The 27,246-nt window shown below is 48.6% G+C and overlaps 11 protein-coding genes across 11 annotated transcripts; 5 read left to right on the top strand and 6 right to left on the bottom strand.

Annotated features, from left to right (window-relative positions):
* Positions 1-671: 671 nt before the first annotated feature.
* Positions 672-3,761, bottom strand: AO090038000308 (coatomer subunit beta; the record flags this gene model as incomplete). The annotated part of the gene is made up of 5 exons (XM_001825194.1): positions 672-814; positions 878-2,486; positions 2,536-2,925; positions 2,976-3,396; positions 3,457-3,761. 5 exons carry the CDS (start codon positions 3,759-3,761, stop codon positions 672-674), a joined length of 2,868 nt encoding a protein of 955 aa, XP_001825246.1.
* A 429-nt stretch (positions 3,762-4,190) lies between these two features.
* Positions 4,191-5,013, top strand: AO090038000309 (mago nashi family protein; the record flags this gene model as incomplete). The annotated part of the gene is made up of 7 exons (XM_001825195.3): positions 4,191-4,234; positions 4,291-4,328; positions 4,381-4,476; positions 4,539-4,602; positions 4,657-4,744; positions 4,811-4,936; positions 4,999-5,013. The coding sequence occupies 7 exons, from the start codon at positions 4,191-4,193 to the stop codon at positions 5,011-5,013; spliced, it is 471 nt and encodes a 156-aa protein (XP_001825247.1).
* Positions 5,014-5,668: 655 nt separating this feature from the next.
* On the top strand, positions 5,669-6,103 carry AO090038000310 (uncharacterized protein; the record flags this gene model as incomplete). The annotated part of the gene is made up of 1 exon (XM_023238345.1): positions 5,669-6,103. One exon carries the CDS (start codon positions 5,669-5,671, stop codon positions 6,101-6,103), a length of 435 nt encoding a protein of 144 aa, XP_023093087.1.
* A 370-nt stretch (positions 6,104-6,473) lies between these two features.
* On the top strand, positions 6,474-6,853 carry AO090038000311 (GID4/VID24 family protein; the record flags this gene model as incomplete). Its single annotated transcript, XM_001825196.3, has 2 exons — positions 6,474-6,718; positions 6,787-6,853. 2 exons carry the CDS (start codon positions 6,474-6,476, stop codon positions 6,851-6,853), a joined length of 312 nt encoding a protein of 103 aa, XP_001825248.3.
* Positions 6,854-7,860: 1,007 nt separating this feature from the next.
* On the bottom strand, positions 7,861-9,579 carry AO090038000312 (mitogen-activated protein kinase kinase kinase; the record flags this gene model as incomplete). Its single annotated transcript, XM_023238344.1, has 2 exons — positions 7,861-8,969; positions 9,222-9,579. 2 exons carry the CDS (start codon positions 9,577-9,579, stop codon positions 7,861-7,863), a joined length of 1,467 nt encoding a protein of 488 aa, XP_023093088.1.
* Positions 9,580-10,204: 625 nt separating this feature from the next.
* AO090038000313 (uncharacterized protein) lies at positions 10,205-12,649 on the bottom strand (the record flags this gene model as incomplete). Its single annotated transcript, XM_023238343.1, has 2 exons — positions 10,205-12,069; positions 12,601-12,649. 2 exons carry the CDS (start codon positions 12,647-12,649, stop codon positions 10,205-10,207), a joined length of 1,914 nt encoding a protein of 637 aa, XP_023093089.1.
* Positions 12,650-14,432: 1,783 nt separating this feature from the next.
* On the top strand, positions 14,433-16,156 carry AO090038000314 (ammonium permease MEP2; the record flags this gene model as incomplete). The annotated part of the gene is made up of 6 exons (XM_001825200.3): positions 14,433-14,519; positions 14,571-14,635; positions 14,700-14,954; positions 15,016-15,690; positions 15,744-15,975; positions 16,034-16,156. 6 exons carry the CDS (start codon positions 14,433-14,435, stop codon positions 16,154-16,156), a joined length of 1,437 nt encoding a protein of 478 aa, XP_001825252.1.
* Positions 16,157-17,448: 1,292 nt separating this feature from the next.
* AO090038000315 (uncharacterized protein) lies at positions 17,449-18,045 on the bottom strand (the record flags this gene model as incomplete). The annotated part of the gene is made up of 2 exons (XM_001825201.1): positions 17,449-17,794; positions 17,855-18,045. The coding sequence occupies 2 exons, from the start codon at positions 18,043-18,045 to the stop codon at positions 17,449-17,451; spliced, it is 537 nt and encodes a 178-aa protein (XP_001825253.1).
* Positions 18,046-19,513: 1,468 nt separating this feature from the next.
* Positions 19,514-20,591, top strand: AO090038000316 (uncharacterized protein; the record flags this gene model as incomplete). Its single annotated transcript, XM_001825202.3, has 2 exons — positions 19,514-19,941; positions 20,006-20,591. 2 exons carry the CDS (start codon positions 19,514-19,516, stop codon positions 20,589-20,591), a joined length of 1,014 nt encoding a protein of 337 aa, XP_001825254.1.
* Positions 20,592-20,876: 285 nt separating this feature from the next.
* Positions 20,877-22,789, bottom strand: AO090038000317 (tubulin beta chain; the record flags this gene model as incomplete). The annotated part of the gene is made up of 8 exons (XM_001825203.3): positions 20,877-20,913; positions 20,967-21,326; positions 21,388-22,178; positions 22,241-22,295; positions 22,377-22,418; positions 22,530-22,555; positions 22,625-22,648; positions 22,778-22,789. The coding sequence occupies 8 exons, from the start codon at positions 22,787-22,789 to the stop codon at positions 20,877-20,879; spliced, it is 1,347 nt and encodes a 448-aa protein (XP_001825255.1).
* A 603-nt stretch (positions 22,790-23,392) lies between these two features.
* Positions 23,393-26,540, bottom strand: AO090038000318 (U2 snRNP complex subunit CUS2; the record flags this gene model as incomplete). The annotated part of the gene is made up of 5 exons (XM_023238342.1): positions 23,393-23,608; positions 23,686-23,841; positions 23,909-24,478; positions 24,896-25,214; positions 26,461-26,540. 5 exons carry the CDS (start codon positions 26,538-26,540, stop codon positions 23,393-23,395), a joined length of 1,341 nt encoding a protein of 446 aa, XP_023093090.1.
* Between the last annotated feature and the right edge of the window lie 706 nt (positions 26,541-27,246).

Raw genomic sequence — 27,246 nt, 5'->3', positions numbered from 1 at the left:
TATTCTTAGTTGTATTGTCCCTTTCCACTTCATCCCTTCAAGATACTCTCTCTCTACTACGGAGTACTATCACTTCCGGCACTTCCGCGCGTAATACTAGACTTACTTGACGTTTGACATGGGCTGAAGAACCATAGCCATTGTCGACCCCTACCCATGTTTCTTTCTCAATACCGAGCCCAATCATTGGATCCTTTCCCTTACCATGTGTAATGAACCTTTCCTGAAACCAAATAACCCTTCCGTTGTCTCCTCACCCAGGGTTGGGCCATTCCAACAGCCGAGGCATCAGCGATCTGCGGGGTGTGGAGACCGAGGGATACTTAATTAACACTTGAATGTAATAATAAATAGTACCCATTGTACTGTACATAATACATGGTTAACTGTACCATCGACTGATCGACTATCTGTGCGTTAGCGAGGAGAAACAACCTGGAACCCCATTGAAGGTCTATGTGTAAAAAAATTCTTTCATTTCAAGAAGAGGGAAAAGGTCTTTTCTCATCCAGTACAACACGGTAGAAAAAGGAAACACGTATAGTCAAGAGATTCGTCCATCAGAGTCACACTGAAGAGAGAACAAAACGCAGATCAAATACAATAGATACTATGATAATAAGATAGAATGTAAAAGGGTAATCAACTATTCAAGCGCTGGTCAACATCAATTAGGCAGTCGAGGCCTTGAGGCCTTTCAGGGATCCCAAACTCAATGCCAGTCCCTGCGAACGGCTTCTTATCCGTACAAAACCAGTGATCGGTCCGTCGTCTCCTTCCTTCTCGATGCTCAAGTTTGCAAGTGCGTCCTCGCCTGTGACTCCGTTAGCCGTCGTCCGACGAAATACTTCCATCACGCGGGTTTAAGTATACATACCAAATACGCTCCGGGCATATAGATTAGCACTCAAGAATCGACAGTCTCCTTTCAGCGATGCTTCTGGCGTCAGGCATGCCATGTTGGTGCTGTCCATGAGTTGCTTGAGGAATTCGCGGAGGCTCTTCGCCTTGGAGTTGATGTTGACCTTGTTCTCCCACTCGAACTCGGTCCACATGGTCCGGAACTGGGTCTCGGTGCAGTGAGCGGGCTGGATGTAATCCATAATGTCGGCATGGATGTCGTTGAGAATGACAACGTGCGACTCGGTTGAGCTGGCGCCATCATACACGATATTACCAAAGATGACACCGGTGTCCGTGGACGATACCTTGACTGTAGCCTGCACATTCAAGAAATCGCGGGGTCCGAGGTTGTGGGTTGCTGGCCGTTCGACAACCTTCAGGTCTCCAAGTGTCGCGAACTCGACGGACAGATTTTGCAGGGTTTCCAGAGTTTGGTTGACCAGAAGAACATCCAGAACAATATCGAACTGGTGGACCGTGACGTAGGCCTCGGCATAGACGGGATCCGAGAAACCAGTGAGTTGTACCACACGGCTGAGTTTGGAAGAGACAGTTTCCACTGTGGAGTCCCCGCCGGTGGCCTTGGCCAAATCAAGCTCGATCTCCTCCGCACCTTCAAGAGCGTTCTTCTTGGAGAATTGCCGGATAGGGATAGCATCATCGATCTGCACAGCACTCTTGGCTTTCTCGACTGCCTCCTTAGCAGCTCTCTTCTTGTCCTCTACCTGGACCATGGCCCGGAATGCCTTCCGGGTGTCCTCCAGGAAAGTGGTTTCCAGTTCCTTCCTCTCGGAGAACTCAGCAAGCGAACGTACACAGCACATGATACGATCTACTGAATCCTCATCAATAGGGGCTTTGACGAAATGGGACTGGCCGACCCGGATAATCGAGATCATGATCAGCATTGCTTCCGCCCGCAGTGCGTTGGTCCGAGCAGCATCCTCAGAAACCTCAGAATGGCGCATCACCAATTTCGTCAACGTGGAAGAAAGAACGGTTGCTAGGTAGTAATCACCATCCAAGATCAATTGACGGAGAGGAGGCTTCTGAGCAGCTTTGACGGCTTCAAGCCTGGCTGCAGCCGCGGACTGGCTAGTCAGAGCACTCTCAGTAGCATATGTGCCGTCTGCCAGCACCTTTCTAGACCCTGTTGGTGCCGAAGGCTTGGCATGACCATTGACCTGTTCCTTGAGAGCACTGTCTTCTGGGGTTTCGTCGAGCAGCCGCTGTTCCGAGGCCAAGATAGGGATCTCACCCAAGCTAGCTCTGATCTTCTTCCAGGCTTCACGGATGTCCTTTTCCTCCAAGGAGTATTCACCGACAACCCACAAGACACCGCGGTAAACCTTTCCGGCACGGACCTCACTCAAAGTCGACACCAGGCGATCGACGATGGAAGCGCGCAGGTTAGGGAACTTCTCCACGACCTCCTTGACGAACGAGATCACATCAACGGCAGAGTTGTTGTTAAAGTCCGCAATGAAGTCCATTAGAAGATCAACGACGCTAGCAGCGATCTCCGAGAACTTAATGGCACAGTTGTGTATCGATTGGATAAGAAGTTGACGATACTCGCTATTCTACATAGGCTGTCAGTTGGATGCTTTGTTGCAGGAATCGGAAACATACCTTCTCGTATTGCTCATCTACAGTTTTGGCAAGCTCTTTCTTCAGTAGCATTACAATCTCTTCGACGTTCTTGCTGGAGACCATTTCTAATGCGATGCCAAGGGCCTTCCGCCGAACGTCGATGTCCGGACTAGAAAGGACGCGTAGAATTTCCATTGTGAGATCCTCCAAGACACCTTCGTTGCGGATCCTCAGCTGGTCAACCCGATCAAGAACAATGAGCTTCACATTGTTGTCGGCCTCTCTGATGCACAATTCGATTAACTTCTGGGCAGCAGCCTTAACAGCCACTGGGTTACTGGTGAGAGCAGTGAGGGATGTCGCAGCTTCGTAGATCACGGTACTGGTTGAAGCGTCTAGGAGGTCGAAGATCAATTTGAGGTACCTCGCCTGCCGGTCGTTAGCAGCCTGCAGTAACCTTCTGCTCATCGATGACCCACCTTGTTCTGAGCGTTCTGTACCGCATCTTTCCTGATAAATTCGAGCTCCGCAAGTTGAAGCAATTCATCTGTATTCGGAATACTGTCGAATGTAGAGGCCAAGTACTCTAGGGCTTTCTGGTGACTGATGGACATGAGAGCCGCGAAAGCATTGCGCTTGCACGTGCCGTCAGTCTCGGTGTCGAGGAACGCCTGGATGAGTTCAGGCGCATCGGGAATAAGAGCTTCCGAATGTTGGAAAATAGAAGCGACAGCCCACACGGCATTCTTTCTCACATATGCATGACGGTGTTCCAAGCATGAGCGAGCTGACGAAAGGAGGGGTTCAATGAGTTCCGGTTCTCGGAGCTTGCAAAGGAAACGAAGGGTGTTGCCTCGAATGTATTCGTTGGGGTGCTGAAGGTCATTGCGGATACCGTTGCTGCGCGGACAAATGTACATTAGAGCAGCCACCTACTAACGGCCGAATGGTTTGCCTTACCAGACCAGGATCATCTCTTGCTTCAACTTGCCATTCGCATCGAGCTTCGGGCAGATTTCGTAGTAGAAGTACAGCAGCTTCTTGAGAGGCTTACTCTTCGAAGGCATCACAAATCGAATAATGTGCATCAACAGCTGGTGCATTGGATCTCCATTGAGCATGATCGTGATGATCGTCCTCATCGTCTCCATCTTAGTTTCATCATTGCCCTTCTCCAACTGCACTTTCAAGTCCTGTATGGAAGGCTGATCAGCCGTGTTGTCCAAGTGGACAAGACTGTATGCATTTTCCAAAAACGAGGCCATGGTGACGAGGGTTTAATAATTGAGCGGCCGTGGCAGGAACGGGATAAGGAGGGAGGAGAGCTAAATGTGGTCAGTACAACAGACTATTGTTATTGATTGGATCCTTCAGGGGAGATGGGCAGGGAGAAGTACCGGAATTACTCTCCTCAGATGTTTGAAGCAAGCGGTAGGAAGGAACTTAAAAAAAAAAAAAAAAAAACAATTCGACTCCCCTCACCAGCCTTGCATTCACAGCATGTAATGTTGATCTGAGAATCAACGTTGTCCATTTGCGCGGCGGAGAGCGCAAGCTGTCCGGAGTGTGTGGATGACTAAGCCCCCATCCCGTGCAAAGGCCCAACTCGACCCAGGCACCGGCCGCACCTGATTTACAGCCAACGACTTGTATTGTTCGCCGCAGCCGTTACTGGTGGAGAGACCCTGGAGAAGATGTCGACGCAAAATCAGAATGAACCCTTCTATCTTCGCTACTAGTAAGAAATGGATACTCGTTAGCCCAGGTTTCCTCAGCTGCTGACAAGTCCTGCAGCTCAGGTCACTCTGGGCGGTTCGGACATGAATTCTTAGGTTGGTTTTGCTATGGCATATTGGCTTTCTTTCAGGTACTAATGATTACTAGAATTTGATTTCCGCTCCCTTGGTGATGGTCGCAGTGCCGCCGTGCGGTACGCGAACAACTCCAACTACCGCAATGACTCCCTTATTCGCAAAGAAAGTGAGCGCTAGAGAAGGAATTCGCCGTGAGAAACCACATCGTCGCTAATGGGAATGCTATAGTGTGCGTGAGCTCGTCGATGATTCAGGAGATCAAACGGATTATCAAGGAGAGCGAAATCATGAAGTATGCGATAGGTTATTATGATCAAACTTGAAATGGGATGTTAATGTGAAACAGGGAAGACGATTCCAAGTGGCCCCAGAAGAACAAGGACGGACGACAGGAACTCGAAATCAGACTTGGGAATGAACATATCTCCTTTGAAGTACGTTTCTAGCCCCGGAGTGGTTGGAAACAAGGCACATTTGTTAACATGCACGTTCTTGCGCAGACCGCGAAAATCGGCTCGCTGGTGGATGTTACCGAGTCTGCGGACCCAGAAGGTCTCCGCGTGTTCTACTACCTTGTCCAGGATCTTAAAGCTTTCATTTTCTCTCTGATTTCTCTTCATTTCAAGGTAATACCAGATTCCATGAACTTCGAGGACACCGCTCTGACCATGATTCCCACCCCTCGCAGATCAAGCCTATCTAAGACTGTTACTTCACAATGGTACGAGGCTGTTCAATTAAGGATTCAAAAATAGGGCGTTTTTGGATGATGAGGCAATTGAAGCCCGAGAGTCAGTTTCCCAATACATATACAACGGGCAGTGATGACGCAATACTATAACTGGCAACAAATTTCTACCGAGTGTGTAGCAAAGAAATAAATACCCATCTGATGACCTGATGAAGTGTGCGCAATTGTGGTTGTTCAGTAATGTGTAGTTTTGTATAAAAATAAACAAAAATCAAAATAAGAAGGAAAATAAAAAAAGAATTTGTATCAAAGGGGTGGAATGGAATTAGTAGACCCATAGCCAATAATGGGAGTGGAATGAAAGCCTGGCGATGACCTGAAGGCCAAGGCCCGCCAGGAATTATCCGCTCCAAGCGCTGGTTTGCCTCCCCCGCGCTCGCATGATCAGCGGGCTTATCCCTTTTGGGAAGTGCGTCTTCCGCCCCGGACTTCATGAGTCGAATGGACTTCCATTCACAACCCCTTTCACTTCAAACCTTCCCTTTTATCTCTTCTTAGTATTTTTCTCGCATTGTGCTTACACATCGCTGGCCTGTTTTTCTTGTCCCGTCGTGTGAGACCCCTATACCAACCGGATCCGATGTCATTCCTTTTCTGATTCGCCTCAATGCCGACCCCGAGTGACAACACACCAAGCCTGAATGCCACATCGATCGCTGAAGAAATATCCACTCGGACAACATGTCCGCCTGAAATAGAGAGGCTGTCTTCCTGGCGAGACTCACCTGAATCTACCGTGGCGGAGAGCGATGCTCCCGATAACGCCCTCTCCCCCACCATTGCATCGGCGCAGTCCGTGCTGACTCGGTCGGATGATGCTATAACTCGTACCAACCCAGATGCATTAAAAGCCAGTGCTGTACCTGGTGCTTCTGCCAAGAGTATGGAAAAATCCGACGAAGATGCTGCTGCGGGAAGATTGAGTCCTGCTGGGGAATCGCCACGCTCCTCCAACCAGTCGTCTTCTGTTACTACACCTTCCACTAGTGCGCTTTTGAGTTATGAATTCTCAAATATACGGGTATGCGACAGTCGGAATTAAGTCTTGATCTGTTTTTCTCGCTGACAATCGAAGCTTTTGCCAAATTACACATCGTCCTTTCTGCGACCTGGGAGTAAATTCACCGGCACGCAGCAGTCAGACCGTCAGATATACAATGTCGATGTAGAGATCAAGCATGTTGATATGGTTGAATCATATCTTTGTGGGTATCTTAGAATCCAAGGTTAGTGCCGTACCCCGACATGATTACGACTGCCGTAGATGGTCGAACCTGACCAATTGCGCTTTATACGCAGGTCTCACGGAGGATCATCCTACCCTTACTACATTTTTCGAAGGAGAGATTATTGGAACAAAACATACATTCAAGACTAGAAATGAAGCATGGGGCGCTACGGAGAAGACTGATATGCATCACTGGGCGAGATTTCCGGCTTGGAGGCCGTTAGCCAAGCAGGCGAAAAGACCGGATTTCACATACCGCAACTTCGCCCAACGCGAGCATATCTTCATGCGATGGAAGGAGTACTTCCTTGTGCCCGATCACCGTGTAAGGACAATCTCGGGTGCAAGCTTCGAAGGTTTTTACTACATCTGCTTCAACCAGGTGGAAGGTACCGTGACTGGAATATACTTCCATGCAAAGAGCGAGAAGTATGTGTCCCAATTGCTAGTAATGTTTCCCTTTTTATCTTTCGACACTAATAAATTAGTTTCAATAGGTACCAGCAGCTGGAGCTCAAACACGTTCCGGATCACGGCTGCACCCCTGCTATTGAATTTCGTTGATACCAACTTCTATGGCGCGGGACAACGTTCTGGTCATCAAGTCCCTCGGCCTTTACCTTCTACTTCTTTTTTTTTTAATTGCCTCTACTGCCTCCTCCTAATTCTCTCCACCAGTTCCTGCCTGTGATAAAACACACGGTGTGGTGCCCCCCAAAGCACAGGAATGCTTATTTTCTACCCTTCCGCTCCCTACATCAGACACTTGATTCATGGTTTTACGATGGCTGTTTTCTTAAATTGGCGTCCTCGTTGGTTCTAGGGTTCTAACATCTTGTCTTTATTCCTTCTATCTTCTTGGTCCTCTTTTGTCTTTTATCCTCGATCCACATTGGGGCCATTGTGTGCGAATAGGTAGCGTTATCTGAGGGATCTCGGTTCAACACGTTTGGGCTATTTTCACATTTCATTCATTTTCCTCGGGCCTGAATAGTAGTCATATCCTCTCTTTCGTGGACCATATATGCATATACGAGTGTATACTCCGAATCTGATATCCTGTCGCCATGTTGACTTTCATTGACTCATCGTGCTGTGAGGAGGTATCTAGATTTACCTTGAAGTTTATTTCACAGTTTCATGACAGCTTATAAAGAAGTACACTGGTACTAGGGGCTGAGAACATGCCGCTAACATAGTAGACTGGAGGTTTATTTATGAGATATGCGAAACATGGAGACGCAAACTAAGATCAAATTGAGCATCATGCGTGCAAGCATCGTATGACAGACCCGTAACACCATGCCTAGGCCGAAGTGGAAGAAAACAGCGCTAAAGAAAAAGGAACACATCACACGTTAAGGATTGACAGGGAGAATATGCTTTAGTTATTGTATAAGGGGTATCAAACGCAATTTGTTGATGTGGTGAGCCGACATTTTGGCGGATCATGTGCAGAACTTTTAGGTTGAAGGGGGGTAAGGAAAGGGAAAGAAATGAAGAATAGTTCAGGATCAAAGAATGGGTTAAAATGTACATGTAATTGAAAGAAAACGGGGAATAAATCAAGATCACAAATAGGTGGAATTCTGACGGCTGCCCGAGGTGGAACTGCTTATGCTGCCACTGTGGTCACTGCTAGGGGTTGGTGGTTCAAGCACGACCTGCTGTCTGATTGAGACTATCCATTCGTGCTGGAGCAATTCTGCTGCAGTAGGTCTCTTCAAAGGATCGCATTCGAAGCATCGGCGGAGGAAGTCGATGCCCATGTCGCTGAGTTGATCATGGGTCGGTAACTGGGGTTGGTTTCCTTGGGCAATATTGTACATAATGGCCCATTCGTTGTCTAGAGCAGACCAGGGGCGACGACCAGTTGCCATTTCTAAGATGACACATCCCAAGGACCAAATATCAACAGCTCCTTGGCGGTGGATCAGCTTGTTAGAGTCGCCGCGGATCACTTCAGGTGACATGTACATTGGCGTTCCGGTCATTGTTTTCTGGTTCTTGCCCCGCTGGTTTGCAATTTGGGCATCTTTCGGCACTATGGCTTCCTTATGACCCGCTGAGGCGAAAGCATCCATGGGAACAACAGTCCTGCCTTGGCGAGCAATGATCTTGGCCGCACCAAAGTCGACATATTTAATAATGCCGTTATGGTCTAGTAGAATGTTTTCCGGTTTAATATCCCTATGAACGATACCGGCCTGATGCAGGTATGCCAATCCTTCCAGAAGCTGGAGAGCATACACCATAATGACAGTCTCGTCCTCAACACGGCCATGCTCAAGCAAACTAGCAAGAGATCCGCCCGAACAATACTCCATGAAAATATAGACTTTGTCGCGGTGAACTTCGATGCCATGGTATGAAACGATGTTGGGGTGATCCAACACCTCGAGAACGCCCATCTCGTCGCGGATCTGCTGGGCAATTTTGGGGATGAGCTGAGGATCTTGCAGGCGGATTTCCTTGACCGCCATGAGATAATTGCTATCGAGGTTGATAGCAGCATAAACAGAGCCGAACGTTCCTCCGCCGATGAATTGGCCTTGTTGCCATCGAAGAGTGACATTTGTAGCAGACGATGACAACACGGCGAGAGATCTGTCGGCCTCATTAGATCCTTCCAGCACCCTTCCTAGGGCCTGACGTTTCGCATCTTCGTCCACTCTTCGATCTTCAATATCTTGTAAGTGGGTTAGGCGTTGCTCACGAACAAGCTTAGTCGCTTCTGCATCTGTCAGAATCCGGCCAGAGCCAAATTTCCTTCCGCCTGCACGCTCCTCCATGCGCTGCTTCTCAGCCTGAGCTGCGCGTGAAGACCGAGCACCCATAATATCAAAATGAGAAATAAGAAGCGACATGCACCCGGCTACCTTCTGCCTCAATAGAGCAAATTGAATATCATCCATGGACAGAAGATTCCTACTGGAGGTTATAGCCATTGCGAACTCTAACGCTGACACAGCCCACTTAAAAGTTTTTCTATCAGCGGCGTCACAATCATCACAAATGAAAGACACCCAGTCAAGTGACAACTCAACGAGTCTGGCGGTATTCATTGCACGCCTGTTCGGATCAACATTGGACGAGCGCTTGCCGAACTCAGTAGCAAAGGCGTAGCACGCCTGGATGAGATCGTGATTTTCCACCCCTCTTTCTTTCAGTTGATTTCTAATGATTGCTACACTGTCCATGATGGTCATAGAAAGCTTGAATGAGATCTTCTTGATCTTGTTAAGCTCCACATTCACCCGTCCAAGATTAGCGCGTTGTTCGATGGTCATGTCAAGCTGCATCCCGGTCAACTGAGACAGTTCCTGTCTTGCATTAGACAAGCGTTGTTGTGTGCCCTCAACGACGAGACGCAGTTTTCCCAGCCGCAGGTCCGTAGGTTGCTCCAATAGGCCAACTTGCATTTCCTTGCCAGCCCAGTTCAGGGGCTTCTCCGGACGAATTACTAAAATATAAGGCACATGAGGTGAGTCTTTGGGCATATCCTCCTCACGGAAAGATGTTCCTAAGATGGCTCGGATGTCACCAGGGCGATTCCACAACGCTTGATGCGCAAACAAATAAACCCCCTTTTGCCCAGTAGATGCATTTGACTTGATCAGGAAATGGTCTGAGATCAGGAGCGACTCAAAGAACTCATAGGAAACATCTGCCGGGATATTGTATTCTGTGGCATTCTCGAAGAGCTGCCGAAGGAAACGAGAGAAACGGTAGAGCTTTCGCTGGCGAATCCGGGTTGAATCCAGGACGCTCTTGTAACGTTTGTCCATGTCGGCCGGGTCCTCATTTTGGTGTATTACCAGTTCTCGTTCAAAATGGATCATCAAGCGTTGGAGCGATTTTGCGGTCAATGCGCTATTTGCTTGTCAGTTAAAGGTCACACATGCACGTTACAAATCAAACACTGTACCTAAACTGTTCAGCCACTTCGATATCTCCACCTTCAAGCTGACGACCAATGTGATTGGAGAATTCCCAATCTTGTTCGAGAATCTCCGCTTCTTTAAATGTGTTTTTATTCGCATTTAGTTTCCAATTCAGGAGCCGGAAGTAGTACTTCAAGGCATCTAGAACGACCGAGTCGAAGTTCTCATCAATGCAAGGGGGCAGGTCCCAGCCTGGTTCCGGTTTCGCGATATCCAAGTAACGCTGCTTGAGGTCGACCGCAACCCTCATCAGAATCTGAAATTGCGAAATCATTTGGTCGACCAGGATAGGAGATTGCTGTGCAGGGTCTCTCATATTTTTAGCATAAGATAGCCGAACACGGATGATCTCTTGTATGAGACGCGATGGGAAGTTGATCAACGTGAGAAGCTCCTCGATGTAGGGAGGCAAGTGCCTTTTGGCGAAAGAGTTTGCATTTTCGATCAAGGTATTCTTAGCTTTCTGAATGACTTCACTGACGCCATGAAGCATATTGTGCTTCCCTTGAAGGGTTTTGAGGCCGTCCTCTTTCATGATGCGGTCGAGGAAGGACGACTCGTCGGTGAGATCCCTGTTGACAGACTTGGCTCTCGTCTTGCTGAAGTCAAGCTCATCGTTACCGACCCACTTCTGCAAGATGGCAAGCTCCGTATTGATAAGAATCGTAGTGTTATGCCATGCCAGCACAGCTTCACGACTCGAGATGAACTCCTCCGAAGCGACGCGAGGATGGGCGGCTTCCAGTTCTTTTTGGGTTGAGTAGAGCAGTTCACATCTCTCAATCTGTTCGACGATGTCCTCAACTTGCTTGATTGGGGGCTTGCCAATCTCCGTTTCACCCTTGATCTCAAACTTAATGATTTCCTCGATTATCGGTCCAAGTCCAGAGCGAGCCTCCTCAATCAATTTCCGCTGCATGGCAATACTCCGTCCACATGTCCTGGCCCTGACTCCCAACCAAATTGCATTATTCTGAGCCGACGACCGCTTAGTGTCGGTAGACCCTAGAAGTCGTTGTTTTTCCTGCTTCACCACATCTCCCTTCAATACGGAAGCCAGCATAGAGTGCCATTCGAGTCTTTCCTGGTTTTTCGGGTTCTTCAGCTCTTCAAGCGTTGGTTGATTATCATCTGTAAGGAAAAGTTGGATATCGGGGTCGTAAGCATCATCTTCAAATGGCACCTCTGACGACGGGGATGGCTCTTCTAAGTCGGAATCGCCGACTATGCTCATATCTCGGGCCTCATCGAAGTGGCTGTACCATGCCTGAGGATCCGCACGAATCCTCTGAACATATGCCTTCTCCTGGGCTCTGTACTGAGCATTGGGATCCCGTCTGGAATTACGTTTCGTCGAGGAGGATCTCTGGCGGTCATTCTGAAAGCTGATGTATTGAGGGGGACGGCGCTGGGGGGCGTAGGTATTGGAAGGCGTCCTGGCGGGACCTGCGGGACGCTGAGGCCTCACATCCGACACTGGGAGGCCATCGCCGGGTGGCGCCTTTTCAAGCACGGCTGGGTTTCCGATACTGGAGCCGCGTGGACGCGAGGCTGTGGAGCTGACCCAGGAGGGAAGACCCGAAGGAGGCGGCGAGGAGGAGATTGTGGTAGCTGGCGTTTGTACTTGGCCGTCGAAAGCATCTGTAAAATTCGAATTCGATCTGGCATAGGATTGTTGGAGAAGCTCATCGGATGACCCTGAGCCATCCGAGTCGTTATTGTTCATATCAGGGTGCTCCATGGTCTCAAATCCGCGATCCTGATGAGCCTCCACGTTTCGCATGGACTGGATGGCGGAGTTGATGAGGAGGAGCTTCTGGTGGATTAGATAGGGGTCTGTGGCGGTGCGTCATCTATCGGGGATGATTGTGGCTGCGCCTGTCATGTGCTTACTAATCAATACAATAGAGGGTGATGACTACCGTTCATAGTAATGAACAGTACAGAGTACAGCAGAGCATTTATTTTTATTTGTGCTACAGGTAGCTTTTCTATAATGTGTGTTGACCTGTATAATTACCAACAAGGGGGAGTGTCCACGCCTCCCATTATCACTGATTGTCCCTGCACACCTACACAGAGTTTTAAATCCTTGGCGAATATTAAGAGCCGGTCAGATCCTACAGGTAAATCTCCATCGTGACAAATCTATGCGATGACGTCTGCAAGCCTGAATATATACATAGTAAATTTTCAGACTCCGCAGTTGGCGATGAGACAAGCTCGACGATCAATAGTAGCATGCATCAAAGACGATATCATGTTGATCAGTGGGACCCTGACGCTCGATTTGGCATGTGCGGGTCCCATGATACAAGAAAGCAGTTCAAGATTTGACCTCAGGATGAACCTCTGGGGAGGTCTTACCAATAACGAAAGATGTTTCAAGCCTGACAGCTGTGGTAGAGTGATTCATACCTCCTCACAAACAGGTCTGAGCTTGGGTAGCTATGTAGTAAATGTTGTTCTCAGGTTAAAATGACACATTTAGTATGCTTTTCATAATTTATGCAGTTCCTCTCCAGGATTTTCGATAGTCAGAAAGTAAAAGCAAGGCTCTAGATGTCCACATGTGCCTCTGAACCCAACGGGTCAATGGAGAGTGATTGATCAGTCAAGATCGATGCCAAGGGCAGCCAGTGCCAAGGCTGTACTACCCCAGTAGACCTCGGGATGCCGAACGGCCACTAAAGCCCGGGCTCTGGCCAATAGGAGCTTAAATGCTTATCTCTACTTCATCCATACAGACAGTGTACGAAGTACGTTGAAAGGAGAGGGGAGGAGGCAGGTACCCGGTCCACAGATATACACGATCATCGTGCGATATACTTTATTTATGTTTTTAGAAAAAGAAAAGAGAAAGAGAAAGAAAAAGAGAAATGCACCCTGGGAGCGTCAAAATGGGTCCCTTAGGGCTTTGGTTAAATGGTGGAGATGGTGTCCATACTCCGGAGAACCCTTACTAGACTGTCCAACAGTAGTAACTGACCTCTATGGTTCCATGCTCTTTTACCACCCGATATCAGATCTGGGAATAAAGGCCTCTATTGATAACAACGCAAGTTGTAGTCAGTGACTGTAATAACGATGTGTGAAAGGTAGTGAGATGATAAGCCACCACGGAAAGTGATGATTGGCCCCCAGGGAGATTTGATAACGAGCTGATACGAGCAATTCGAGCTAAAATCAAAGAGACTGTCAGCAAACCCTAGACTGACAGACTGTTGACAAACAAGGTACTCCTCTTAAGAAGGACAATTCAAGTCAAATGAAGCCCTTGATATTCCTAGATCGTTATGACACAGACAGAGTGACAAAAGTCAACCCGCATGAAGATCACTCACTCCACTCTCTGGCGGAATAAAGTGAAAGCTGATATGTGACTCGGGATTTATTGAATTATTGAATTATCTCTTTCGTTATCTATCTTGCTTATGGTCAGGAGGATATGGGGGGATCCGAGCTCCTGATTGGTTGTGACGGTTCCCTATCTCTGTACATGTCCAAAGTAGTCTAACCTTCAATGAACTGCCCTGTCAATCCTGCCACTGTCCTTGTTCTCGCTAATCGTCTCCGACTCCCATGGAAATGTTTGTTAGATTCCCCAGAATGTTCCTTCCGCCGAGATCGCTCCACAGGCCTCTTTCACCCAGAGTATCAGAAAGATTACGGACAAGTTGTTGTTAGCAAAAGGGAAATAAATCAATTCATATTACCGAAGGACTATCTATCGGAAAGCTTCTTATCCACACGGTAATTAATAGTCAGATGAGCACTGGCTCGTAATCTTCCCCAATCTGTATCCACTTTCCTGTCTTCGGGGCAGGTCTTGGCCCTGGCGTCTTTGATATCGGATGATAATCGAGGTGCATCCAATAGTGGAGCTGGCCAGATGTCGAGGCTGAAGTTTGTGACTGGTGTCGTCGATATATTTATGACTCCTGTATCCTGTGTCCCTGTTCTGTCATATTCTCGTTCCTATCGCCCCTCCGCCACCTATCCTTTTCTCTTTCCCTTAGGACCAAACTTTTATACCTGTCTAATTTCTAGAATTGATCCAACCAATTGTCTATCGGTCGATTCTTCCTTCGAGTATCTCATCTGCTCAGCACATTTCAGTGGACTGAACACTCGTTGTTCAACGACAGCCACAGTTTCAGATTGCTTTGCGGTATCCCCTCCGCAGATAACAATTTGCAATGGCAGAATACCCTGTGGCCTACAATGGGTCGGCGACCGGGACCGGAGGTGACTCTCTGACGGAAGATCTCAACATCTACTACAGCGTTGGTGCCCCAGTGAACAGTACTTACAAACGGATCAACTAACTGTCTTAGTCTGGTGACATCGCATGGGTTATTGTTTCGACGGCTCTTGTCTTGTTGATGATTCCAGGAGTCGGGTATGGGAACCCACGGCCACGAAGCCCAGCCCTAACCAAATAATTGCCTTGCTAACCATACAAGATTCTTCTATTCCGGTCTTGCCCGTCGGAAGTCGGCACTTTCGCTACTATGGCTCTCGATAATGTCTGTCGGAATAGTCTCCTTCCAGTGGTTCTTCTGGGGGTACTCTCTCGCTTTCTCTCATACCGCCGGAAAATATATTGGTGACTTGAGCAACTTTGGGTTCAAAGGGGTCCTGGGTGCGCCATCTGTTGGCAGCGCCAAGGTCCCAGATCTCTTGTTTGCTGTCTTCCAAGGCATGTTCGCCTGTATTACGTGAGTTCTAGACAAACCCATATCTTATCCACCTATAACCATCATACTTACAACCGACCAGAGTGGCACTCGCGGTTGGTGCTGTCGCAGAGCGTGGCCGCATGCTTCCCTGCATGGTTTTTAGCTTTGTCTGGTCCACCATCATCTACGACCCTATCGCATGCTGGACCTGGAACTCGAGCGGTTGGGTGGCAAACCTTGGTGGTCTTGATTATGCGGGTGGTACACCCGTTCACATCGCCTCTGGTTGTACCGCATTGGCATACTCGCTGATGCTTGGAAAGCGTCGTGGACACGGCACCCACGAGCTCAACTATCGCCCGCACAACGTAACACATGTGGTCATCGGTACGGTATTCCTTTGGGTTGGATGGTTCGGATTCAATGCCGGCTCCGCCTTGAGCGCCAATCTTCGTGCCGTCATGGCAGCCGTGGTCACCAACCTCGCCGCCGCCGTGGGGGGAGTTACCTGGTGTATCCTGGACTACCGGCTTGAGAGGAAGTGGTCTACTGTTGGTTTCTGCTCCGGTGTGATTGCCGGCTTGGTGGCCATCACCCCCGCATCGGGCTTTGTCACTCCCTGGGCTTCATTCATTTTCGGTGTTGTGGGAGCTGTCGCTTGCAACTATGCCACCAAACTCAAGTACGTGATCAAGGTTGACGACGCGCTTGATATCTTCGCTGTCCACGGTATTGGAGGTCTGGTGGGCAACCTTTTGACTGGACTTTTCGCTGCGTAAGATGACCCATGTCCTCCGTCCGTATTAACAACAGCTAACATAACTCCAGTGATTACATCGCCCACCTTGATGGCTCTACCACAATCGATGGCGGCTGGATCAACCACAACTACATCCAGCTAGCTTATCAGCTCGCCGACTCCGTCACCGGAATGGCATACTCTTTCTTCGGAAGCTGCATTATCCTCTTCATCATCAACCTGATTCCTGGCCTCAGCTTGCGTGCCCCGGAAGAAGACGAGATCATGGGCATTGACGACGCCGAAATTGGCGAGTTTGCTGTAAGTCACTCTTTGACTGGGCTAACTATCGCATGACCTTGAACTGACATGAAAATAGTATGACTACGTCGAGATTACCCGCGACGTGATCAGTGCCGCCAACAGTGAGAGCGGCGAGAATGCTTCCAAGCGTAGCTTGACTCCAACCGGCAACGAAACGACCATAGAGGCCAAGGCTTAGCCGATTACTTGTCTATGATTTGGCCTTCAAATCTCTTTCTGCAACTTTTATTTCTTTATATTAATCATCGTACCATCGTGGAAGGTCGCATGGTAGCTGTCACCTTGATAGCTCGCGACGATACGTTTGTATATACTTATGCACCTACTCATTCTTTCCAAGATTTCCTTGTTGTCATTTCCATCCAACTTCCACTTGGCCATTGGAAAAGCAGTATATGTCACTACTGTCTTGTCCGATGCTCTTAATCGACAAGCTTCACTTCTGTTGATCTCCATTTTTTACCTTCTTGCAGATACCCTTCTCTACCCTGATATTGACTTACATATCTATTTTTTCTTCTTTATTTATCAACATTTCCTATTTACCTTCTAATATCTTCGGTATAAACTTCAAAATACCTGTCCCAAGACAACAACCAACTCCAAAACAGCAAAACCTCACCCACCTACCAATTATATAAAACATAATGGCACCCACACTTACAAACTATACCTCTACCAGAAAACGGAATCAAAAATTCCGCCAAGTAGAAGTATGAGTAAATTCTATTACAGTCCGCTTCTATAAAGGTTTACACATGGCCACTCAGTGCCCAATCTCGAAATAATCCAGACGTGTCCCAATATGAGACCGGCTCTAGGACATGCCCAGACACTTACCATCCCGTAATCCCCCAAAGCAACCACGAAGCTTGCCCAGCGGCATCGTCATTAGTATATAAACATACCTCGCTCTGAAGCTGTCTACTCCATACCTACACCAAAGCACCAAAATATATTAAAAACATCTACTTTCCCCCGCAACCCGTAATAAACCTCCATTCTCATAGAAATGGACTATAGTCATATGCCTTTTCATGGGGTTTTAGATCTTTGTATTGATATTTTCCCTTGGAATTAGCTATGTTTACCTTTACTACCGTCGAGGGGCTTGATGTATCTTTTATAGTATGAAGGCTACCACTGCTTATGTCAGAGCTGGGGCCATGATACTTATAAATGTCTCGATGAATAGAGAAGATACTAAGGTTTCAAGGAATCGAGGTAGGGTATCTCGAAAGACTTAGAAAATCCATTCTTAGTACATAAACATAAACAAAAACACAAACACAAACATTGCTCTAGTCTATCCAGTATCAGCCACCATGCCGATATCCGTGCGGTATCTACTATATCAAACAGACAAAACGCAAAACGCAAAATTCAGAACTCAAACAGAAACACTTTCCCCATCTTCCACTCCCTTGTCGACCTTATGCCGATCGCCAACAAAAGCACCGACAGTGGAGCTTAAGAAGAAGGCTCAGCGGAAGGTGTAGGAGAGGCAGAGGCAGAGGCAGAGGCAGAGGGAGAAGCGGAAGGCGAGGCAGAAGGAGACGAGGAAGGAGAAGGAGGGTTAAAGACGATGTTTCCATTGTAGTGGCACTTCTTCCCATTCGTGGTACCATTCACATTGGAACAGTGCCAGTTAGTGTCCTCGTCGGCGTCATCGACGGTAAACGAGACCTTGGAGGTGCTGTTCTCCCGCTGCACCTGCAAGGTGAAGGTGGAGATGTCGTCCACGCCGTCTGGGAATTGGACTAAGTAGGCACCATCGCTGGTGCGAGCGTCTGAGGGAGGGTTTCCGGGACGCTCCCTGGCCATGTGTGTTAGTTTAATTATAGACCGGAGAGAGGGGGGGCAAATAGAAGCGTACCAGAGCACGTTGGCATCGATAGGTGCCTTGTTGTAGTTAGGGTCGCTGAAGCTGAAGGTGACAAATCCCTGCTGGTCGTTCTGAGAGGCAGAGAAGCCGCTGATGGCGACGGCTTTCTGGGCCCGCTTGCCAGGTACGGCCAGCGCGGTGCCGGCAGCCAGCAGGAGGGTGCCGATAGTGGTGGCCTTCATTTTGGTGGATGATTTGATCTGCCAAATGAGGTTGAAGTAGGACGTGGAGATTGAGGAGTGGACAAGTTATTGAGTGATTGACAATTGAGCTGTATTGTTGAGGACGATTGGATTCAAGACGAGGATTAGCGGGCTTTTATATCCCGGTGACTCCATGATTACAATCTTCACAGGGGCAGAATACAGTTGTGAGATGGGCGCTGCTGCACTCAGCCTACTTGCTGTCTCAGCATGCATATACTAGACCCAAGCTCTAGCGGCTGTGGCTGAACCTCGACACTTTCCTAGGCCTTCTAAATAATCAGACTGGATCATCCATGACCGTGTCGAACGACGATCCCAGGGGGTAAAGTAGCCCTAATACAGTATAGGTTAGGGCGATGTGAAGCTTTGTGGATGCGTCATCTTAGGCGTCTCACCCTGCAGCCTGGGCTAAACTTGAGACGAAAGTAAGCATCCTTAATATAGCAACTATGCGATGATGTAAGATTATGGAAGAGATTCTAGTGTCCGACTCGAGATGTGTAGCCCTTTTGCCCAGTTGTTGTCAACCTCGTTGAAGTAGACATTCATGGCTCTATCTGCACTTGGAAGTGAACATCTAGGTGATTAATAGTAGGGAACAAGACAAGACATTGAATTGGTGACTCTGGAAATAAGGTTCGGCTAAGAAGGTCGTCAGCTTCGTCAAGATTGATGGGGCCAGAAAAGACTGAAGTAGAGTAAGCATAAATCTTACCGAGTTTATAGACGCGGGAGATTGATTATAAATGTGTTCCTGCATGAGTCTGGAAAAAAGAATACTAGAGGCCCTTCAGCTCTATGGGATACCGATATCGCAAAGAATAGTTCCTACAAGTTTTGACAGCAAAAATACATAGAACAGTAAATTACAGCTACAGGGCATTTCTATGATCTTCAATATAGAGATCTTCTTCTATTCAGTTCATAGCTAATACTAGAATCTTAGTGAGTACACATTAACAGAAATGTATCTACTACAAATTAGTACTAACACCTTCAACTCCTTGGACACTCAGCACACGCACTTTTTACCTTTTTGCCCACAATTCAGATAACTGAAAAGCGGCACCGATCCAGGCCCAAAACGGCAACTGTACAACCAAACTGGGAAGGGTCCGAAAGGAAAAAAGGTACCAACTCAATACGAGCATCAACTAATCCCAATGCAGAACTACAAAAGGGAGCACTTGCTCCAACTAGCTCAGCCCTAAGAACCCCGCATACTCAACATTACCAAGCAATCGGCTTCACATCCCGAAGGATTCGGGATCGGATACTCAAGGTAGGAGTAATTAGTAAACCACTGATTTCTCTGATATATAGAAGCCGAACAATACGGTCCCTAATATCACTGAATTATACTATCTCGACCCTTATCGAGCTACAATATATGTAGCCCACCTCCTCAAATATCTGAACAACAAGAAATAAAGAATAGAACACCATGCCCTGCTCACCGAGACTTCTCGAGCAGAAAACCCCTGTAACCCCCATCGGTTACGGGGCAATGTCCCTCAGCGCATACTACACCAACACACCCGAACCGGACTCCAAACGCCTCGCCTTCCTAGACCACGTCTACGCCACCGGGCAACGCTTCTGGGATACAGCGAACAACTACGGCGACAATGAGGAATTAATCGGCAAGTGGCTGGCGCTGAATCCCGACAAACGGAAAGATATAGTTCTGGCGACGAAATTCGGGCAGGTGGGTGGCGGACCGGGGAGAAATGATGCAGCGTATGCGCGAGAGTGTTGCGAAAGGAGTCTGGAGAAGCTTCAGACGAGTTATATCGACTTGTACTATGTGCATCGGGTTGATACGGCAGTTCCGATTGAGAAGACCGTGGAGGGGCTGGTGGGACTGGTTCGGTGGGTTCCCCTTCCCTCTTCTCTTTCGGGCTAGATGTTGATTGGTAATGAGGTTTTATTGTAGCGAAGGGAAAGTTCGCCATATTGGTCTTTCGGAAGTGTCGCCTCAGACTCTTCGGAGGGCTCACGCTGTGCACCCCATCGCCGCAATTCAGATGGAATACAGTCTTTTCGCGTTGGACGTCGAAAAGCCCAAGACTGACCTCCTGAACACCACCAAGGAACTCGGCGTCGCGCTTGTGGCATACTCGCCTTTGAGCCGGGGGCTATTGTCCGGCCGGCTGAAGAGTCCTGACGACCTAGAAGAGGGGGATTTTCGAAGGGGAATACCACGTTTCTTTCCAGAGAACTTCCACAAGAATCTAGAGCTGGCTGAGAAGTTGCATACTATTGCTGCCCGGAATGGCATAACGGTAGGCCAATTGGCGCTGGCGTGGTTGTTGGCGCAAGGCGACAATGTCATCCCCATACCAGGGACGAAGAGTATTGACTACTTTAATGAGAATATGGGGGCATTGGAGGTGGAGTTGGGTATGCAAGATCTGCGGGAGATTCGGGCGGCAGCGGAAAAGGCCGATGTCAGAGGGCATCGATATGCTGTGGAGACGTCGCCAAACTCGTATTTTGCAGATACGCCACCGTTGGAATGAGTGATAGTATTGTGAAGAAGAGTAGGTACTTGATTGTACTTGGACGAGGGCTGTACAGGATACTGCACCAGTTGATTGCTTTTGAACTATGTGCTGTTGGATTTCAATAGTCTCAAGGGCTCTACAGGCCTTTCGAAATTAAGAACAGGAAAGTTATTAAAAACGCTCTGACAAAATAATGTAATGACCATGACCCGTGAACCAGGCCAGAGCCACAGAGAACGTGGACTTATCAAGGGTATTGCTGCCAGATATCAATCCGAGTCTTTAGTGACTGGAAGCTATTTACTCCTCGTGCTCAAGGGGCTCCTCCTCCTCGAGGCTGCAAACTGGTTAGCACAAATACACGAGAGCAGGGCCAATGGGAATCCTTACTATTCCTCCTCGCCCTCGGAGATGGAGGCATCCTGGTACTGCTGGTACTCGGAGACAAGGTCGTTCATGTTGCTCTCAGCCTCAGTGAACTCCATCTCGTCCATACCCTCACCAGTGTACCAATGCAAGAAAGCCTTGCGACGGAACATAGCAGTGAACTGGTCGCCGACACGCTTGAAGAGCTCCTGGATGGAGGTGGAGTTTCCAATGAAGGTGGAGGACATCTTGAGACCACGGGGAGGAATGGAGCACAGGGCGGTCTGGATGTTGTTGGGGATCCACTCGACGAAGTAGGTCTGGTTCTTGCTCTGGATGTTGCGCATCTGGTCCTCAACCTCCTTCATGGAGACCTTTCCGCGGCTATCGAAAGGTCAGTTTTCAAACAACAGAGGATAGAACAATAGAAAATAGGGCCACATACAAGATAGCAGAGCAGGTGAGGTAACGACCGTTACGGAAGTCAGAAGCAGCCATCATGTTCTTGGGGTCGAACATCTGCTGGGTCAACTCAGGAACGGAGACGGCACGGAAAGAGTGGGCACCGCGGCTGGTCAGAGGAGCGAAGCCAACCATGAAGAAGTGAAGACGAGGGAAAGGAACCATGTTGACGGCCAACTTGCGAAGATCAGAGTTGAGCTGACCGGGGAAACGGAGACAGGTGGTCACGCCAGACATGACAGCAGAGACCAGGTGGTTCAGGTCACCGTAAGAGGGGTTGGAGAGCTTGAGGGTGCGCATGCAAATGTCATACAGAGCCTCGTTGTCGATACAGAAGGTCTCGTCGGAGTGCTCAACAAGCTGGTGGACGGAAAGAGTGGCGTTGTAGGGCTCAACAACGGTGTCGGAGACCTTGGGGGAGGGGACAACGGAGAAGGTGGCCATCATACGGTCGGGGAACTCCTCACGGATCTTGGAGATCAGGAGAGTACCCATACCGGCACCGGTACCACCACCGAGGGAGTGGGTAATCTGGAAACCCTGGAGGCAGTCGCAGCCCTCAGCCTCGCGACGGACAACATCGACAACCTGGTCAACGAGTTCGGCACCCTCGGTGTAGTGACCCTTGGCCCAGTTGTTACCAGCACCGGACTGGCCGAAAACGAAGTTGTCGGGACGGAAGAGCTGACCGAAGGGACCGGCACGGACGGCGTCCATGGTACCAGGCTCAAGATCAACGAGGACGGCACGAGGGACATACTTGTTTCCGCTGGCCTGGAGAAGCGGTCAGGAGTTGCAAAGCGTTTTCATAGATGCTGAAATTTTGAGGTACGCACCTCGTTGAAGTAGACGTTCATACGCTCCAGCTGGAGATCGGAGGAGCCATTGTAACTATCCTTGCCGTCAGATCCATTCCAACTTCTAATGCCATATGGTCGTCGTTCGTTCGAGGTGTATACAGGCTGTACTTACACACCGGAGCCGTCAAGGCCGTGCTCGCCAGAGATGGTTTGCCTGCAAAGTTGTTAGCAAACATGTGGCAGATATAACAGGACACATCCGAGATCATGCTTTTGAGGAGTTCCTTGGTCCAAAGCATACTAACTCGAAGGCATTGAGACATACCAGAAAGCGGCACCTATTTGGTTACCCTATCACCAACATACGTTTAGTATCCGTCGCCATGGTCCTGCTAGACGTCAAATCGTAGTCGAACTTACACACTGGCCGGTCTGAAGGTGAACCTATATGATGAAACAAACTCCGTCAGCAACCTTGTAGTATTGGAGAACGGGTGGGGTCCCTATCAGGGGGGGGGGTATCCCCGAAAAACGCGTCTGAAGAGGGGGGACCGGGGGTAGGGAGCAACATACGATCTCACGCATTGTGGAGGGGATATTGGCGTTGTTGGTAGGAAAAGGTGGGTTTGAAAACGGCGAAGAGGTCGTTGGAGAAGGGTTGTTGGATAGACTGGGGGAGACAGTCGACGGGGAGTAGGTAAAAGGAAGAGGAGAAGAGAGAAGGAGGAAAGATGGCCTTGAAGTTGAGCGGTGAGGAACGTCAAGTTGTTCGTTGTGCGGGCGTCAGGGGATCAACAAGTCAACATTGGCTTAGTTTATTTTTCGGCAGGTAAATAGGGGCTCTTCCCCTATTCCGGTTAGCGCTGTCACGAGACTGCAGGAGCGAACCACAATTGAGTTGGCGGGTTCAAGCCACTGGTCCCCCACTAGTGAACTAGTCCAAGTAATACTTCTGAGAAAATAGTTGATTCGGACCTTGTCATCGCATATGGAGTACACCAACATATAAATCGATCGCGGATTAAATACAACTCTACATTCCCCAGAGTAGGTATAGTACATGAAGCTTTCTGGAAATGGACTCCGCAGCTCAGCACCGGTGGAGGGTCCCAACGGTTCGCACACAGTACTGAAGTAGGTTCCTTAAGCTAGAGGTGACATAGCACAACTGCCAGATCGTCAAGTCCCTCATTTGGCCGTGTTCTCCACAGTATGAGAGCTCTCGAGCCAAGTGCCAAATTCAACCAAACGCTGCTTCTCTTCCTCATCCTCATCAGCATCCAATCCCCTCTCCGCCAAGTCCTCAAGAGCCGCTCGTTTCTCGTTGCTCTTCTTGAATCGCTCGCTACCATCGGAGATGTAAGCCTCAACGCGGGTCCCAGCGAAGTACCGGCCATCCATGAGCTGCAGAGCACGATCGTTAGCACTATCCAGACAAGTAGTTTCTTGTCCCCAAAGGACATTTGAGCCAATATACATACCTTTACACAGTTTCTTGCAGCCTCTGGGTCTTGGAACTTGACACTAACTACTCCATCGGTTTCCTTATCGTAAAGGACCACATTCGTCACCTCTCCCAGTTTCGAACACTCATCACGGATGTCCTCCTTGATGTCAAGGATGGCTGCTGGGTCATCCTAGTGGCATTGTCAGTAGATGCAAGCAGGACACGGGGGGGAAACAAGAAAGAAAAAAGATCCATACATCGAGTTCTTTCAGAGTGAACATATGCTTCAAGATGACGACTTTTTCAAACTTAGAGTTGGTCTCTGGTAAAGCAGACGGTTCGTCATCATCCCAATCGGCAAGTTTGCTGTTCCACCACATTAGCAAGTCTCTCCTGCCAAATGACCATTCGTACTTGTAAGTTTCATACTTATTTAATCTCTGGGTCCTTTGAATGATCTTTCTCTTGTCCTTCGCGCTGGTCTTGGTCGGTGCCTCTTGTTGGCTTTTGTAAGAGAAATCTGCAGGTTGAACCCGCATAGGTCCCTGCGGCCCCGTTACTCCTAACCTGAAATCCGAGTCATCCAGCATCTGGATTGCAAGGTTGACAGATTCCGGGCGAAAGAACACAACGAGAGCTTCACCCTTGAATTTTCCATCATCATCCATGTACATCTTAATCCGTGGGCGGCCGCTGTCGATTTCCTCGGCGATGACGCCACACTTAGAAAAGACATATCGGATTTCTTCAAAGTCAGCGTCAAGAGGAATGGATGTGACATAGACCGCTGTGTTAACGCGCTGTTTCTTCGGTTTTTGGCCGTTCCCCTGAGTAGAATCCACCAATGTTAGTCCCCCCAGGCTTGCGACATAAGCCAAAGGTGAATACCCCACTAACCTCGTCTTTTGTCGCTTGTTGCTTGCGTTTTTTCTTGAGTTGCGATGCCGTGACTTCGTCATTGTCATCTACGCCCTCAACTTTATAGGCTTCTTGTTGTTGTCGGAGCAGTTGTTCATCTACCTGGAGAATACCCACGGGCGCGCAAAAGCGGCGCCCACCACGAGATCAGTTTCACGAACCATCCAAAGTCCTTGCAGTCATAGCTATCCCAGCATATTTGCAACGGAAGAAGGTTCTTGGGCGCTTTCACGCGCAGTCGCAATAGAAAACAACAGCAGAGCAGGATTTCAACAGCCGGAAAAACACAACAGGAATCACCAGCTGGAGAGAAAGCGCGCACACACCGTCGGAATCCATCGCTTCAAAGCCGTATCGTATTCAAACTCCTGACCATCATCTGTTTCCAAAATGAACTTGTCGTCCAGTTTCGAGAAGGAAATGCGCGGGTCGCTGTCGAATTCGGAAGGATCCTGAGGGAAGTTGCTCGAGGCACCCTCGGGACTGGGGGATACCATAGCGGCGATGGCGAGTGTGCGGGATTCCTGGAACGCTGAAAAGTAAAGGAGCACAGGGTCTATATGAATAATTAAGTTGATTGTGGAAGACAGGCAGTAGATCGACGTTCGGGAGTTGCGGGGGAAACTTTGGTACGCGGGATTGCTCCTAAGCTCGGAGAGTGACGATGGATCCTAACTTGTAGTACTGGCATGAGCTGCTGTCATGCTCTCCCATTGGTTGGTATCACCGTTGTTGCTTACTAATTGACTAGTAGAAAGTTGCCTTAGGCCGCCTGCTCTTGATTGGCAACAATTAGCCCTTGTTAGTCCCAACGTAATCTGCTTCTCATTGTTTCCAAAGTTTGAAACCACTGCGGGCATCCTTTAATTACACGGAAGCCTATCGTAACAGGCTCAAATTCGTACTCGAGGCGAGTGTCACGTGAAGGACTGGCTTGTACGTATGACGTACAGCTCAGTGGTACAGTGACTTCGGCTCAGTTTCTAGACCTCATACAAAGAAGCCAAGCGCCATCATATGCGGGGTATAAGTGTTACTGAGATAGAGTCTACGATCGGTGCCCGAACATTCTCGCCACGACCTGAGCACATCACTTGGCCTAGTCCACGTATATACCGCTTTCAGTTGCATGCATACAGTGTAGATTGGAAAAGATCTAGCCCTACAGTAGCCACCACTAACCACTTAGACACGAATGTACCAAGGATAGCAAATAAAATACATTACACGTAGAGAATATCTTTCCCTCTGCTCTCATAATTTGAACCTTTATTGATTCACCCCGTTGTACATATACTCGCGCACTGACTGGGCAACCCCCCTTGCATCATGGCGCAGTGCCACTTCCCACCTAACCCCACCTTGATTCGAACAACCATCAACGTTAACCATCAACCAATATGTCCGAGAACTTTGACTTAGATAAAGATCTTGAGGTGTCAGGCATTGTCGTTGCGGGGCACATCGGCGACAAACTCGTTTCGGATGTTCAGCAGGAGTTGGAGAAGAAACGGGATACTATACAACAACGGGACCGACAGATCCAGTTACACTGGAACGCCGAATGCGATGCAGTGATGTTCTATTTTGACATTGTAAGCGAATGTAGGGCACTGCCAACAGCTAGATCTAACTCCTGTTTCAGGTAATCAAACCGTCCATCGCAATTCTAGAAGATAGGCCGTGCTTGAATCGGTGGTTCGTTCAATACCACGATCGTCCGAAGGGAACGTCAATCTACAAGCCCCGGGTCGAGAAAGGCACTTACAACGTCCTGATTGTCATTGAACCAGGGGCTGGCTTTCCCCGGTTCTATGAGGGCTCGCATGTTGAGAGCGAGAACGAGGCGATGGCGCCCGCCGTTAGTACCTATGCTGTGGAAATTCCTCACCAAAAAGGAGCGGTGGTTGTATTTGATGCAACGCTAGGGCGTCGAGATTCTGCAGTGGAGGGTATTGGAGCGTCCTGCATCATGTTGGTATATTGAACCATGCCAACTGCGGTCGCAGAATAGAACATTATCTTCTTAAACATACTGTATTTACACTCATATACCTACAAAAATATCGCAATAGAAAATCAAGACTCAGGTCTACATATGCTAGGCTGTTCCGAAACGAGGAGGGCTCTTCGAAAGGTCAAGGCATTGCTGTCGTACTATCATAGAGTAGCGTGGCTGCTGATGAGCTCGAGGACAATTCCAGGGCGGCATTACGTATTATTATGTCCTATACACTGAAGCCTACTGCCAACCCATGTTTCTGGTTGCACTGTGAGTATAACCCCTGAAACCAGTCATGACCATAGGAAAACATGGCATCCTATCCTTTGATAACACAAGGGGGCGAGCTTGGTAGGACAGTGGGGCAAAACATCCAATGTTCGACTCCATCATCCCACCAAAATCATACTCATGTTAGAAGTACAGTACTTTCATATAATGTAAGGGGTTTGTTTATTGCCAAACATCCGAAACTTGACAATGATTCTGGACAACTGAGACAAGCATTCTGAAAGAAGATTGGGGATGTAAATTATTTCTGAATCTTGAGTCCCATCCGCGGTTCCTTTTCGACAAGGGAGTATTGCGAAGTTCTTGCGTTGGCATGTTGACGGTGGGTTGGTCATTCTCGTGCAGAATATGAACACAGCTGCTTGGGATTTGGGTCTCATGCTT

Source organism: Aspergillus oryzae, chromosome 6 (genome assembly GCF_000184455.2).
Source record: "Aspergillus oryzae RIB40 DNA, chromosome 6".
NCBI lineage: Eukaryota > Fungi > Ascomycota > Eurotiomycetes > Eurotiales > Aspergillaceae > Aspergillus > Aspergillus oryzae.
This window is presented reverse-complemented; position numbering and strand designations above follow the sequence as displayed.